The 14,504-nt window shown below is 47.6% G+C and overlaps 1 protein-coding gene across 3 annotated transcripts in view; it reads left to right on the forward strand.

Moving 5' to 3' along the window:
• The window catches only part of Sytl3 (synaptotagmin like 3), a 63,087-nt gene that overhangs the window by 22,166 nt on the left and 26,417 nt on the right, over positions 1-14,504 (forward strand). Inside the window, exons 1-2 of one of the 3 annotated variants that reach the window (XM_050136043.1) lie at positions 3,507-3,540; positions 4,721-4,785. In XM_050136043.1, the coding sequence (XP_049992000.1) occupies positions 3,521-3,540; positions 4,721-4,785 (85 nt within the window). In that variant the 5' untranslated portion in view covers positions 3,507-3,520. Of the gene's footprint in view, positions 1-3,506; positions 3,541-3,608; positions 3,669-4,720; positions 4,786-14,504 lie in introns of those variants that run through there. The other 2 variants (XM_050136044.1, XM_050136042.1) reach the window with 2 other exon arrangements.

The following is a 14,504-nucleotide window of genomic DNA, read 5'->3' on the forward strand; positions in this document are numbered from 1 at the left end:
GGCCTGAGTTCTGAGACTGTACTTGGTTCTCTATAAGAGCAGGACGCATCTTTCCAGCTCTGGCTTCCACCCTTCTGCCTTGTCTGAATCAGGATCTCCTGTATATGCCTGTGTAGCTGGCCTTTGAGCTCCTGAGAATTCTGCCTCCTCCCATCTTGCCATAGGATTGCTGCAATTATGGGCCCATGCTACCACATCTAACTTTATGTGGGTAGGTAGTTCAGGCTGGCCTCAGACTCATAATCCTCCAGTCTCCACCTCTCGGGTGGTGGGTTAGTAGGCTCATGCCAACATGCCCAGAAAGAGAATGATTTCACCCAGTTTTGTGAAGGTCAGGCTCATTTTGTGGTCAGCACTTGATTGCAGTTCTTGCCTTTTAAACCCTTTTGAGAATCAGTGAGCTTTTTATTTTATGATGTCTTTGGTTTGTACTCTCCGTTGTCATCTGCTTACTTCAGCTAGAGCCTGTCACCATACAGGAGGCAGTTTACCGCGGCTGGCACTTGGCATGGTAATCAGGTCACAGGGGGCCGGGAGTTGAGAGCTTGGACAGGTGGGTGGGGGTGGGTATTTCTGTACAGTATGCCTTCATAAGGATTTCCATAATAGCTTGTGCACGTCCACAAGACAGACCGGAGTGTGTTCCCAAACCAGCAGATGTCATGTGTGTTCTAGCTTCAGATGACTCAGCTCCCACACTGGCCCATTGATGCGGCAATTTCAGTGTTGTCATGAATGAGCCTCTTTATTGTCACAGAAAGAGGGCAGCCTGGGTTCCTGCCCAGTCATAGAGCTGACCGTAGGCTGCTGTGCTCTGAAATCCCTCCTATGCTGAGATGCTCTGGTGATGGTTGGGTTAGATTCTGGAATTTCTTTTTGATTACCATGAATACTTCTGGTTTTCAGAAACCAACAATGTTCCCCTTTCCTAGGAAGACACTTGGATCTTCCCCATAAAAGCTTGTTCTCCACATAGTTACCCATATGAACATTAATTACCCCAGTAAGACTGCATTTCCCAAGCCAGTGGACTTAAGTGTGCCTTCCAGTGGCCTTTTCACATGTGTGGTGACCTCACTGGGTTTCTATATCTGGGTCTCGCCCTTTTAATCAAGAAATTCAATAAATGCCTCCTTGTCTTTCAGAATGTAATGCTACAGAGACTTCTGAAGGTGTTTATCACCTAATTCTTTATGCCCTAGAGATTCTCCTGTCTGAGGGTTTCTGTTGCTGTGAAGAGACAACATAACCACAAACTCTTGTAAAGGAAAATATTTTTATTGGGGGTGGCTTACAGTTTCAGAGGTTCAGTCCATTATCATCGTGGTGTGACATGGTGGCACACAGGCAGACATGGTGCTGGAGAAGGAGCTGAGAGTCCTACATCTTGACCAGCAGGCAATAGGAAGTAGTCTTAGACACTGGGTGTGGCTTGAGCATGTATGAGACCTCAAAGCCCGCCCCAACAGTGACACACTTCCTCCAACAAGGCCACCTCCTAATAGTGCCACTCCCCCATGAGTTTATGGGGCCAATTACATTCCCACAGCCCCCCTTCCCAATCCTTACAGTCAAAAAGACTGGGAAAGAGGGTCTCTCCACTTGATCTTACGGACCCAGGAACATACTTTTGAATCTTTGGTTTTTCAGCCTCTTGAATTTGCCCATTTCTAAGCCAACACTTTCTTCTCTTCAATTTGATTATTCTTTTGTGGTGCCCTGCTTTCTTATCTTTTACTGGGACTGAAGTTAGGCCCTGCACATGCTAGGCCAGTGTTCTCCCACTGAGCTACCAGCCTGGAGAATAACTCAGCGAGCAGCTTGGTCTCACGCTCCATTTGTGTTCTCTTCTCTTCCATATTTCCAACTTTTTCCCCCTTTATGTTCTGGGAAAGCGGCTGAGCCGAGCTCAGTCAGGACTCAGCAGATTTGGTTCTGTCCCCCACCCCCCGCCTTTTTTTTTTTTTTTGCCAGACAGGGTTTCTCAGTGTAGCCCTGGCTGTCCTGGAACTAACTATGTCGACCAGGTTGGTCTCGAACTCAGAGATCTGCTTACCTCTGCTCTTGAGTGCTGGGATTAAAGGCGTGCGCCCCCTTTACCTGCTGGTTCTGCCTTTTATTGGGCGTCAGCAGGGCTCCCTGCGCTCTGCCCCAGGTCTCCTCACCTCAGCCTGATTTCCTGCTGTGGTTGAGGTTCTTTTGCACAGAGACAAGAGCCATGTTTTTGAAAGCTGCTTCTAGCTCATGCTTTCTAGTTGCCATAGTGACACTTGCTGAGCATGGCTGTTCCCCTGGTCTTGCAGGCTCCAAGGATATTGCCTGTGGCATTTTGCCAGCTGCTCTTTGCTCTCTCCTCAGACCTCTGGGTTGGGGCTGTGCCAACTCAGAGTGGTTCTTGCCCCGGTGCCCTTAGCTCAGTCCTTTTGGTGACATGAACCCCCTTGAAGACACGGCTATGGGCTCTATCCACTTTGAATCCCACCTCATCCCTTTCTTCTCAGAGTGCTCCCTAGAGAGGTGGGAATATTCATCTATTCACCAGTGCACTGTACTGGGACTTGTGAGTGTGTCTCTGGGTGTGATGGACACCAGGCCCTGGGTTAAAAAAGGGACATAGTGAATGCTTTGCAGGAAGGGGTTGATAGCAGCATGATAAAATCATTGCTTTATCTTCATCACGAGTCTCCTCTCTTCTCATAGTTGCCTAGGATTTAATCACACACATCTGTGTTTTCCTGGCCCAACGCTGACAGCAGATCAGCTGGGCTTGTGGATAGACAACCCCCCACTAGTTTCCTTCGCCACAGCAAAGCAGCTTCCCTGCAGGGTTGTTGGAAGGAAAGTTTTAACTGGGTGTGTTCACAGACTGTTCCTAGCAGGAGTTAGAGGGCGGACTGGCCCGCACAGGAAGCCCGTTGTTCTGTTTCACACCAGCCTGCTGCTTAATTCGGAGTGTTTGCACCTTGAGCATCTGGCAAGGCACCAGGGCCTCTCGGGGTGCTCTTCAGGTTTCTTTGCTGCGATCAGGGCCTTGAGCAGAGAGCAGACCCGCAGAGATGCGCGGCTTCAGGCATTCAAAGTGTTCTGAAGACACAGCCTCACCCGTCTTTCACTTCCTGTGGGTTGAATGGTGAAGACGCCTTCGGCATCTCTAGGGGACATCATGCCCACTTTCTCAGCACACAAAACATAAATGTCACGGCTTCCCCACCTGCAGACGCAGCAGCTTGATGCAGAGGGAAGATATGCCCCTACATACCCATTTAATTTGCGACTTGATCATAGCAGTGAGGTCAGAACATCTTTCTGCTAGGTGCCTCCAGCCTCCCCATTAGAAAACATCTGTGCTAGAGTTCACAAAGTGTGTTCCACAGTTATTTCTCATTTGCTAATTTAGCATCAGGAGGGTGGAAGACCATAAAGATGAATGCTGGTGCCTTCTAGAAGCAGAATCAGGTGTTTGACGTTTGTAATCCCAGCCTCCCTCAGGCAGGGACTATCTTCCAGGAGTGTTCAAGCCATGGCTCTCGGGTTGCAAGAGTGAGTTTATTTTAAGTGACTTCTGGACACAACGTTGCCATCTACAAAGACTACTGTGCAGGTTTATGTCAGGATGACAAAAAAGTCTCGACTGAAGAACTGCAGCCATTGGATTTACTTGTGCACGGGTCTGTGGGGCATTTTCTTGATTGATGATTGGTATGGGAGGGCCAAACCCGTGCTGGGTGCTGGCACCCTGGGCAGGTAGTCTTGCACTATCTAAGAAAACAGGCTGAACAAACAGGCTGAGAGAGAGCAAGTCAGTCAGCAGCATTCTGCTGTGGTTGCTACTTCAGTTCCTGTCTGAGTTCTTGTCCTGGCTTTCCCTTGGTGATGGGCTGGGAGCCAAACAAATCTTTCTTCCTCCAGGGTGCTTCTAGTCAGTGTTTTACCACAGCACAGAAAGCAAACAAGGACAGTTAGAGCATTGAACAAATTATAAAATAATTTCTCTCGCCGGGCGGTAGTGGTGCATGCCTTTAATCCCAGCACTCGGGAGGCAGAGGCAGGCGGATCTCTGTGAGTTCGAGGCCAGCCTGGTCTACAAGAGCTAGTTCCAGGACAGGAACCAAAAGCTATGGAGAAACCCTGTCTTGAAAAATCAAAAAAAACTCACTCTCTCTCTNCTCTCTCTCTCTCTCTCTCTCTCTCTCTCTCTCTCTCTCTCACTCTCTCTCTCTCTCTCTCACACACACACACACAATGTTTTTAGTACGTTCACAGTTTTGTGTTGGGGCCACATTCAAAGCTGGCCTTGGGGTTGGATACTTTGGAATGTGTGGGCCAAGACCTTTTTTCTTCATTCAATTGATCCGGAGAAGCCAAAAGGTTGGATGTCCATGGCTACCTAGAGTAGGGGTAGGGGCAGGCCTGGTGGCTAACAATTGCCTGTAACTCCATTTTCCACGGATCTGACACTTCTGGCCTCGGAAGTTACCAGGTATGTGTGTGGTACACAGACACATATGCAGGCAAAGCACCCATACAAAAATCACACTATTGTTTAAAAAACAGGTATCTGTAAAGGTCTTAATGGCTCACAGCTGTCACCTCAGCACGAGCAGCTGAGGCAGGAGCGTGCTGTGAGCGGGAGGCCCGGGCTCTGCGCAGTGAGTTCTAGATCAGCTTGAGCTGGAGCGTAAAGCCTGCTCTCAAAAAGATACTTCTGTTTGCTTTTCAGAAATGTGAAAATCAAAACTGGAGAATGGTTCTTTGAGGAGCGAGCCAGGAAATTTCCAACTGAAGGTAAGTGCTCTAACTCCTTAGCTCCTGTAAGATGATCCTTTCTAGTTTTAAAGTATTTGGCACTGAGTTATTTTTGTGGCTATTGTTGGCTTGCTGTTGTTTTGTTTGTTTGTAAGTCAAAAACCCTCATGGTGTTGGAGTTGTCAAAACATGAAATGACGGTGTTTTTAGTGACGGATCTGACTGGCTTTTACTTGCACGTCACAAACGTCACAAACCGAGGCAGCCTCCGATGTACAAAATCAAATGATTTCACTGTAAGCAGTCACCCCTAAGCTGTGGCAGAGAGTGGGGTTTGCAAGGCACGGACAAACTCAGTGGCTAGCACCCGGTTACTTCAGCTTCCTTACTCTGGTGAGGACTCAACCCACGGTAAGTTTTCCTTCATTGCTATAAATGGGTTGTAAGGGCTAATGTATGCAACTCGGGTCAAGAGGACTCTTTCGTCTCCAGGATGTCTGTCTATTTGGGATCTTTCTTCTTCCTTAGGCCTTTTAGTATGAATGACTCTGTTTCTGTTTGATCTGGCTTCTTGGGACCTAATATAGGACCTCAGACCACAGGAGCGACCTCCCAGGACTTGAGTGTGTGGCGCCTAGGCCCTGACAGCTGGTCTGTCCCTTCCATCTATCTGAGCATTCCTGTTCTGAACCAAGTCGATTGGTTACCTCTGCCTGAGGCTCTGCCCAGTCTAACCCACTCCATCTCTGCTTTGCCAGACTTCCAGCTTCTGGGGTTGTTCTGGACTGCCATGCAGCCGCTGCCTTCTGCCTGGTTTTCTGTGATTGTTGCAAGGCTCTTTTGCGCGCTTCCATTTCTCTCTGCAAGTGCTTTTCTATATTTGCATTTAAAAAACTTTTCGAAATCTTTTCATCCAGTGTTTTGTTCGTGATCCTGAATTAAAAATACTTAGCTTAAGCCGGGAGGTGGTGGCGCACGCCTTTAATCCCAACACACCTTCTAGGAAGCCATTTCACTTGGTGTGCTGGTGTGCTTGGCGGGCCAGGCCGGCTTTCTTCTCCCAATACTCTAGGCCTCTCGGAAGCGTGATATCAGATTCCATTCGTGCTTTTGTTTTGATGTAAGTACTATATATCCATTCAAAAATCGGAAAGGGAGGCTGACTGGAGATAAGGCTTCATAGAACACTCGCCTGGCATGTGTGGGACCCTGAGTTCAGCCTCCCATCATAAGAGGGTTCAGGAGGGGATCGGAGATGAAGAGGAGGAGCAGGAAAGGGAGGGTGGCGATGTGAGAAGCAGAGCCGCTTCTCTCAGGGAATGGCTGCTAATGTTCTGTTACACGTTGTTTCTGCCCACCCTCCCCCATGTGGGCAACCTGAGTTCAATTCCGTCCTCTGACACCCCCCGACACACTATATTAAAATGCACTAAAATGTTTCATTATCCACGTGAATCAAGAGACTTAGGCATAAACATGATTGACAATTTTCTATGATATTCATGTGATTGGGAACAATTCATCTTTCGTTTTAACCTGGTATTTCTCTGTGCAATACTTCGTGAAGGATATTTTCCAGATACTTAAACATCGTGGAACGTGTGGTTTCTGCTGACCACATCTCATCCATCCTCAGATGTCCCCACCATTCGCTCACCCGAGTTATGATTGTGGGCTGGGTAGGCAGGGCTATTTGACGATAGAGGCTGTATCCTATCCACGAGCGCACACCGCGAGCTAAGGTTTGGTGCTTTTCCTTTATATCGTTGGAAACCTAGAGCCGAGTTTAATGTTTAGCTGCTGTTCCAGGGATCATTACGCCCTCAGCACCATTTCCCTTTTTATGTGCTTTACTTATTTCTCCCTTAATGGTTCTATTCGATATGTGCCATTTAAGATCAATGTTACCGAAATTCCCGTGGAAGTGGACTAGATGGAGTAATAATAAAGAGTGGTAGAGATAGTGTGGTAACGTTGACTGTGCCAACCTCTCAAAAGACAAGAGAACTGGCAGGACGGCTCAGCGAGCATTTGCTGCTCAGTTATAAGCTTCTGGGTTCAAAGTCTCCAGAACCCACATAGAAAGCGAGTGTGACCGTGTCTGTGCCTGCAGCCCCAGGACTAGGGGGGAGGATCACTAAGGCTCCCAGGCCACGGGTCTCCAGATGTGTGAGACAACCTGTCTGAGGAAAACATGATGGGGACTGACAGAGCTGTAAGTGTGCAAGGTGTGCACCCCACACTCGTGCACATACTGTGTATATAGACGGTGTGCACCCCACATTCATGCGTACACTGCATGTATAGACGGTGTGCACCCCACACTCGTGCACACACTGTGTATATAGACCGTGTGCACCCCACACTCATGCGTACACTGTGTATATAGACCGTGTGCACCCCACACTCATGCATACACTGCGTATATAGACCGTGTGCATCAAAAAGGTTTAAAAATAAGCAAAAATGAGCTCCAGTTCCTCATTCCGCACACACACAGTATAAAAATTTAGTTATCTCAGCTCACTTATTTTTTTTCTGAGGCTATACTACATTTTCTAAAACTTTTAAATTAGTTTTGGGGCTTTTATAAAAAATAATTTATGACAGGCAGTGGTGGCACTCACTTTTAATCCCAGCACTCAGGAGGCAGAGACAGGCGGATGCAGATCTCTGAGTTTGAGGCTAACCTGGTCTACAGAGGTGGTTCCAGGACAGCTAGGGCTGTTACACACAGAAACCCTGTCTCTAAAAACCAAAATAATAATAACAAAATTATTATTTATGTGTATGTGTATGTACCACATACAGTGTCTGAAGAAGGGTGTTGAATCCCCTGGAACTGGAGGTGCCTGATGTGGGTGTCGGGATCTGCACCCAGGTCCTCTGCAAGAGCAGCCAGTATTCTCACCCGCTGAGCCATTTCCCCAGCCCCTGATTTTCCAGTGTTGTTGAGGTTTTCTGTCCTCATCGGAATCATTGTGTGTCCAGAGCTTCCCAGCTCTGACGTGTCTTTAGAGCCTTCCCTGGTTGTCTTGGCATTGTTCCCTCTGGATCTGCTGTCTGCAGTATTTGGTGGTGCGTGCAGAAGGCTTTTCATGTGATTTCTAGGACCTTGGCTTCACGACCAGCTGAAAGTGTTTCAAGTTTGTAACTCCTGGCTTCCCACACTAATGGTGCAGTTCAGTGAGACCCTGGGGTGTATTAGGTGGGCCGGTGGGGCTTCACAGGGTCGTGCTAGGCAGGTCGCCAGGGCGTTCTTATGAGCACTGTGGGTTTGAGAGCCTCTAGTGAAGTGTCTCTGTTAATCATGATGGACATTTTCCTCAGTCATTGGAATCTGAAACTGGAAGTCCCCTTTACTCCTGGCGCCACCTTTTGGCTCATTGCTGGAAGTGCATGTTTACTTTGGTGCCAATGGTAGCTTTTTATTTTGTTCTACAAACTTAACAGTGATCCTCTGCACCATATAAAATGAATCTGCACCATATAAATTGAAGCACAGTCGTGCATGCTTGTAATCCCAGCATTTAGGCATCAGGAGCAGGAGCATCAGAAGGTCAAGGTCATCTTCAGATAGAGTGAGTTTGATGCAAGCCTTGACTACCTGACCCCTTGAGTATTTTGTGTGTGCATGCGTGTGTATGTGTGTGTGTGTGCGTGTGTGCGTGTGTGTGTGTGTAAAATAGATGAAAGGCTGTGTGCTTGTCTGTGGTTCCAGCACTCAAGAGGCTGAGGTTGACTATACAGTGAGATCCTGTCTCAAACACACGCGCACACACACACATCAGAAAGCAGCATCAGTACCTTTAATACTAACTCTTCTCAAGTTAAAAGAGGGTAAATGCTATCTGTAAATAATCAGACTTCTGTTGTTAATACCTGGAAATAAAATGACTTAGGGTGGCTGCCTTCCACCCTCCCTCAGCTAACTGTCTCTGTAGCCGATTGAATCACAAACCAGGATGAGTTTTGCAGTTGGTCATTATGGAAGTGCAGGGATCTTTATCCCCTTCCGTAGCAAGCAGGATTTAATTTTTCAAACAACTTTTAAGAGTCTTGTGCTTCTACCTAGGCAGCTTAGCCAGAACCTGTCTTGTCACAGGCTTCTGCAGACAGAATCAGCTCTAGGGCTCAGGAATGAAGAGAGCAGTAGAAGGGCTGGGGAGACATCTCAGTGGCAGAGTGCTTGCCCGGCATGCACGAGGCACTGGGCTCCATCTCTGTACAGAAAGGACAATGGTTAGTTGGGCTGGGGAGAGATGGTTCAACAACCAAGTCTGATGGCCTGTGTTTGGTCTCTAGCTCCTCACAGAGAGGATTGACTCCCAAATTTTGTCACACACACACACACACACACACACACACACACACACACACTAAAACAAATAAGAATTTTAAAGAGATAGGTTCCATTGAGTGTGTACAACTCTGCTCAAGACCGTGTGTGTGTCCTCTCCTCTGTTCCGTCAGTGAACACCCACCTACCCCATTTGTCAGACAGGTCAGACAGACTCAGCAAGGCTGGTTCTGTAACACTCACTCACAGTTCCCGTGAGTTCACACTCCTACTAATTAGTATCTTCAGTGAAATCACATTTTCCAGAGATAAAATGTCTTATTTCTTTTTTTAATTTTATTTGCTTTGGTGTTTTGCCTGCACGTGTAAGGGTGTCAGATCTTGGAGTTCCAGACAGTTGTGAGCTGCCATGTGGGTTTGGGGAATTGAGTCCAGGTCCTCTAGAAGAACAGTCAGTGCTCTTAACCACTGAGTCATCTCTCCAGCCCCGTTTCTTATATTAAAGAAAAGATAGGATCCTGTGTTTGATTGCTTTTTTTTTTTCTTGATTATTCCCCTTAAGAGGAAAGCCCGCAGACACGACACCACAGAGGGATAGACCTAGGAATGCTGCTCCCAGAAGTCTGGGTGCCTGTCAGGCCCCTGAGTTTTAGACTGGTCCTACCAAGCTGGATAGAGCAGAGATAATCAGATTTCATGATCAATAGGTAAAGTGAGACCCGGACCTTTAAACTTTCTGTTTTTACCCAGTGTCAGCAGATAGTAATCTTCCCAAAGCAGGTTCTTGATTTTCTTTTCCATTAAAAAGAAAAAAATCAATTTAGTCTGGGCAGTGGTGGCACACGCCTTTAATCCCGGCAGAGGTAGGCGGATCTCTGTGAGTTTGAGGTAGGCGGATCTCTGTGAGTTTGAGGCCAGCTTGGTCAACCAAGCAAGTTCTAGGACAGTCAGGACTATCACACAGAGAAATCCTGTCTTAAAAAAAATCAATTTCATTTATTCTTTTGCAGTTTTACAAATGCCTATAATTCTGATTACTCTCCAGTGACCTTTCCCGCCTCACCCACCTCTTCCCCTTCTTTATGGCTTTTGAGTTGTTGGTCAGGGAGATTCAGTGAGCCTTCAGGTTACTGTGAGTCTGTATCGGTTCTTGTCAACATTATATTCATGACCACCACCCCTTGCATGGGCTACCTTCTCCTGGGTACTTGAGGTAAAAAGATGAGGCTCATGTCCTCAGAGAGTTCTCACTCTAATGGCGGTTATGAACATACACCCACTTCCTATGGGGAAGGCACGGGGTCTGTACTGTCACCACTGGGAGAGACCAGCCTCTCAAAGATGGTTGGTTGTTCATTGTTCCAGGTTTATTTCTGTTGCTGTGATAGAACAGTCAAAATCAGCTTAGGTGGGGGAAGGGTTTATCTAGCTCAAAATTGCAGGTCACAGACCATCACGGAGGGGAAGAAAGACAGGAGCTCAAGCAGTTGGTCACGTCGTATCCTCGGGCAAGAGCAGAGAGGAATGAATGCATTCTTGCGTGCTTGCCTCTTACACCTCGCTGGCTTTCTTCAGGGTTGCACAATCCAGGGCCCTAAATTAGGGAATGGTGCTGCCCAGAATGGGCTGGGTCCTTCCTACATCAATTAATAACCAAGGCAATGCTAAGAGACGGGCTCAGCGGCCAGCCTGGTCTAGTCAATTCTGCAACTGCGATTCTCTACCCAGGTGACTCTGGGCTGTTTGAGGTGAAAGCTAACAGCACACAACAGTCATCATATCGCTGTAAATAAACAGCCTGTGAGACATGAGCAGGAGGGGCAGACTAGGTCCAGTTTCAGTTGAGAGAGGCTCAGGGAGAACACGAAGTGTGTTGTGCAGTGTGTCTGTCTGGGAAGCTTACCTGACCAGGACCAAGTACATGGGACAGAAGAGGCATCAGTGGACCCTGGAAAGGAAGGTGGTGACTACAGATGGTCTCTAGACTGGCTTCTTAGGACACCACAATAAAGTGCCAAGGCCTTTGTTACTGTCATAGCTTCAAGTAATGGAGAGTTATTGTTAGTTGTTTCAGAGGCTGAAAACCCAAGAAAGACCAAGGTGACCGTGAGACCACACTTCCCCGTGTTTGTCTAGCCTCTGGTGGTTCCCGGCAGCCTTTGGCATGTCCTTGGCTTTTAGAAGCTTCACCCCAGCCCTGCCTCATTGCTACCTAGCCATCTCCATATAGTCTTCCTACCTGGGAAAAGGGGGGAATAGCGTGACCAAAGTAAGAGCATTCCTCTAATTTAAAACTGTCTGTGTGGGGGCTGGAGAGATGGCTCAGAGGTTAAGAGCATTGCCTGCTCTTCCAAAGGTCCTGAGTTCAATTCCCAGCAACCACATGGTGGCTCACAACCATCTGTAATGGGGTCTGGTGCCCTCTTCTGGCCGGCAGACATACACACAGACAGAATATTGTATACATAATAAATAAATATTTTTTAAAAAAAAAAACTGTGTGTGTCAGCTGCCCTCAGGATCAATCACATGGTCCTGCAAGGAGACCAGGCCATCTAGGAGCTGGTCTTGCTGCAGCTAAGCAGGCTGCAGGCCTCTCCAGTCCTGCTGCTCCCGACTCCCCTGAGGTCCAGGGAACGGTCTCTGTACACATTTCCTTAGAAGACTGTAGGAATTGGAAACGTGTTAACAACATCAACAACAGAATGAAGACTTCGAGGTTTTTGAATAAAAGCAATGAGCGAGGGGAATGGGGGTGAACAGGGCATCAATAAAAGCCATGCATGGGGTCATGTGTCTCAGTTGCTGTGTGCACTGGATCAGCCTCATTTGGGGATCTCATGTCATGGAGGTTCTGATTCACAGTGAGGGTGGATCTGAGATTCTGGGTAGCCCCCCATTTCCTTGCCATATGACACATGGACCTGAAGCAAACTTATGCTGAGCTAAGAATTTTTTTAAAAGTTTTATTTTACTTTATATGTATGGGTGTTTTGTATCGTGTGTGAATGTGCACATGTGTTCCTGGTGCCCACGGAGGTCAGAAGAGGAAATAAGATCCTCTGGAACTACAATTACAGAAGGTTGTGAGCCACCACGTAGGTGCGGAGACCTGAACCTGGGTCTTCGGTAAGAGTAACTAGTGCTCTTAGCAACTGAGTCATCTTTCTGGCCCCTAGAATTTTTCAGTTGTTTTAAAAAGTTAATATTTGTGATCATATAAGTGATATTAAATTAGAACGTTAGAGTCCATACCGTTTTGTCAGAACACAGCTGTGTACCCTTCAGTAACTCTCAGGGCTGTTTTTCCAAGCAGAAGCCCTGAGTAAGTGCTTCCCATTTGGTCTTGGGCCACAGCTTGCTACAGCCTGCAGGGGGCAGCAGAGAGCCAGACACAGCAGCAAGGCCACTTCCTGTGGCCACGGGAGCAGATGAAACAGGGAGGGCCAGGCTGGGGGTTAGTAGAGAGCTGTGCGGCAGGGGTCTGGGGTGGGAATGCATTTGGAAGCAGCCCCAAGAGAGGTGGGGTCACAGTAGTTGTGGAGGCAGAGGTCAAGTGCAGGCTAGGTAAACCAGAGAGGCAGGAAGAAACGATATGCTCTTTGGAGTGGAAAGAGCAAGGGCTGTAGGGCATGGAGGAGCCCAGGCGAGGCAAGAACACCAGGACACCACGTAGGGCTCGTGATTTAGGCCTAGGACGACAGATGATGGCATCAGATTTGAGGGTGTGGGAGAACAGCAGCCCTGGAGGTCGTGCCTTAGGGCTGGGTTCATAGCCATCCAAGGTCAAGCAGGTGACTTTCTGGGTATGCATTGTGCCAGTTTCTCGTCTTCCTTTCTCCCCTTTCCTTGCTCTCCTCTGCCTCCCTGTCCACCATTACTGTGCAGTGAAGTTGGCTCTCTCTGTTTCTACGCAGACACTGCCATTGAGGCAGCTCTTGTAGATGGGAGGAGGGGGGCTCCATATGTTGCCTTCTGGCTTTACAGTTTAGCTGCCTGTCTTTGGGAGAGGCCTTTTGTTCTGCCTTGGAGAAGTTCTTCTTAGTGGACCAGCATATGGGGGTGCTCTCAAGTTATTTTAGAACACTTCTATGAAGCCCCCAAAATGTACACAATCACAGAGGTTCAAAACATTTGGGCTGGGATAGGACTCAGTTGGTAGAGTGCTTGCCTCACGTACGGAAGCCTTGGGTTTGAGCCCTTACACTACATAAAATCAGGGACAGTGGTGTACACCTGTCCTGCACCAGGGTTTGAAGTTCAAGATCTCCTCAGACTATGTCCTGAGTTCAAGGCTATCCTGGGCTACACAGACCCTGTCTCAAACAAAAGACAAAAATCCTTTAGGTATGATTTTAAGATTCCGGTCTCTTCTGGAGGCAGCCCAGCTACAGATATGGAGCTGGAGCTACGTCCTGCTTCGAGGGTTGGAGTTTGACATGGGGGTTAACCCTAGGTGTTGTCTGTCCCTCCAGGAGGCGCCCCTGCCTGCCCGCTGTTCTCAGTACCTCACTCTGTCGTTGTGTCCTTAAGTAGCACTGCTATCCAGATCTGTGCAATGAATTAAAATCTTCCAGGCAACACAAGAGCAGTCTTGCTCTCCCAGAGCCCTGGTAGGCCAGGATGCGTGGAGGTTCTAGAAAGTTCCATGAGCTGCAAACATGCTCCCATACTGTAGTTCCTCCCATCCCCCCTCCTTGCTGGTAGCTAAGAACCACTGTGGTCACAGGAACATGGACAGGCAGAGTTGTATGGGGGGGGGGCAGTGGTACACGAGGAAATAAAAAGGGTTACTACGGCAGGTGCAGTCTGCTCTGGGAAATTATTAGTCACTAACTAGAAATAAGCAGATTACATTTTTTAAAGAGATTAGCTTAAGCCTTCATCACAAGGGGCATTTTGTAGGCAGCGTTTCCTGGGGGAAAGGAACTGGGGGACTTAAAGGATTGTTTCAAATTACCCAGGTTTAGAAAATCTAATTCAACATTAGCATCTCATAGAAGCAGTCCCAGACATGATGGATTGTGGGGTGTGTAGGAGACTTAACAAGTTGGTGGTTCTCCAGGGATGGAAGGCTGCACAATAATCCCCACCATCCAGAATTACATTTTTAAATGATTTATTTATTTTTAGTTTATTGTATATTAGTATATTAGTACATTGATGTGCATGTATATCTGTGTAAGTGTGTCAGATCTTGGAGTGACAGACAGTTGTGAGCTGCCATGTGGGTGCTGCGAACAGCCAGTTCTCTTAACCACTGGACCGTCTTTCCAGCTCCCTAGAATTATGTTTTTATGTTCATTATTTTTTATATTTTGTGTATAGGTGTCTTGTCTGTGTATATGTCTGTGCTCTGCATGTGTGCCCACAGAGGTCAGAAGAGGGCATTGAATCGCCTGAATTGGAGCTGCAGATGGTTTTGAGCTGCCATGTGGGCGCTGGGAATCAAATCCAG

This window comes from Alexandromys fortis, unplaced genomic scaffold, assembly GCF_014885135.2.
Source record: "Alexandromys fortis isolate MF-2015 unplaced genomic scaffold, M_Fortis_MF-2015_v1.1 scaffold_23, whole genome shotgun sequence".
Taxonomy (NCBI): domain Eukaryota; kingdom Metazoa; phylum Chordata; class Mammalia; order Rodentia; family Cricetidae; genus Alexandromys; species Alexandromys fortis.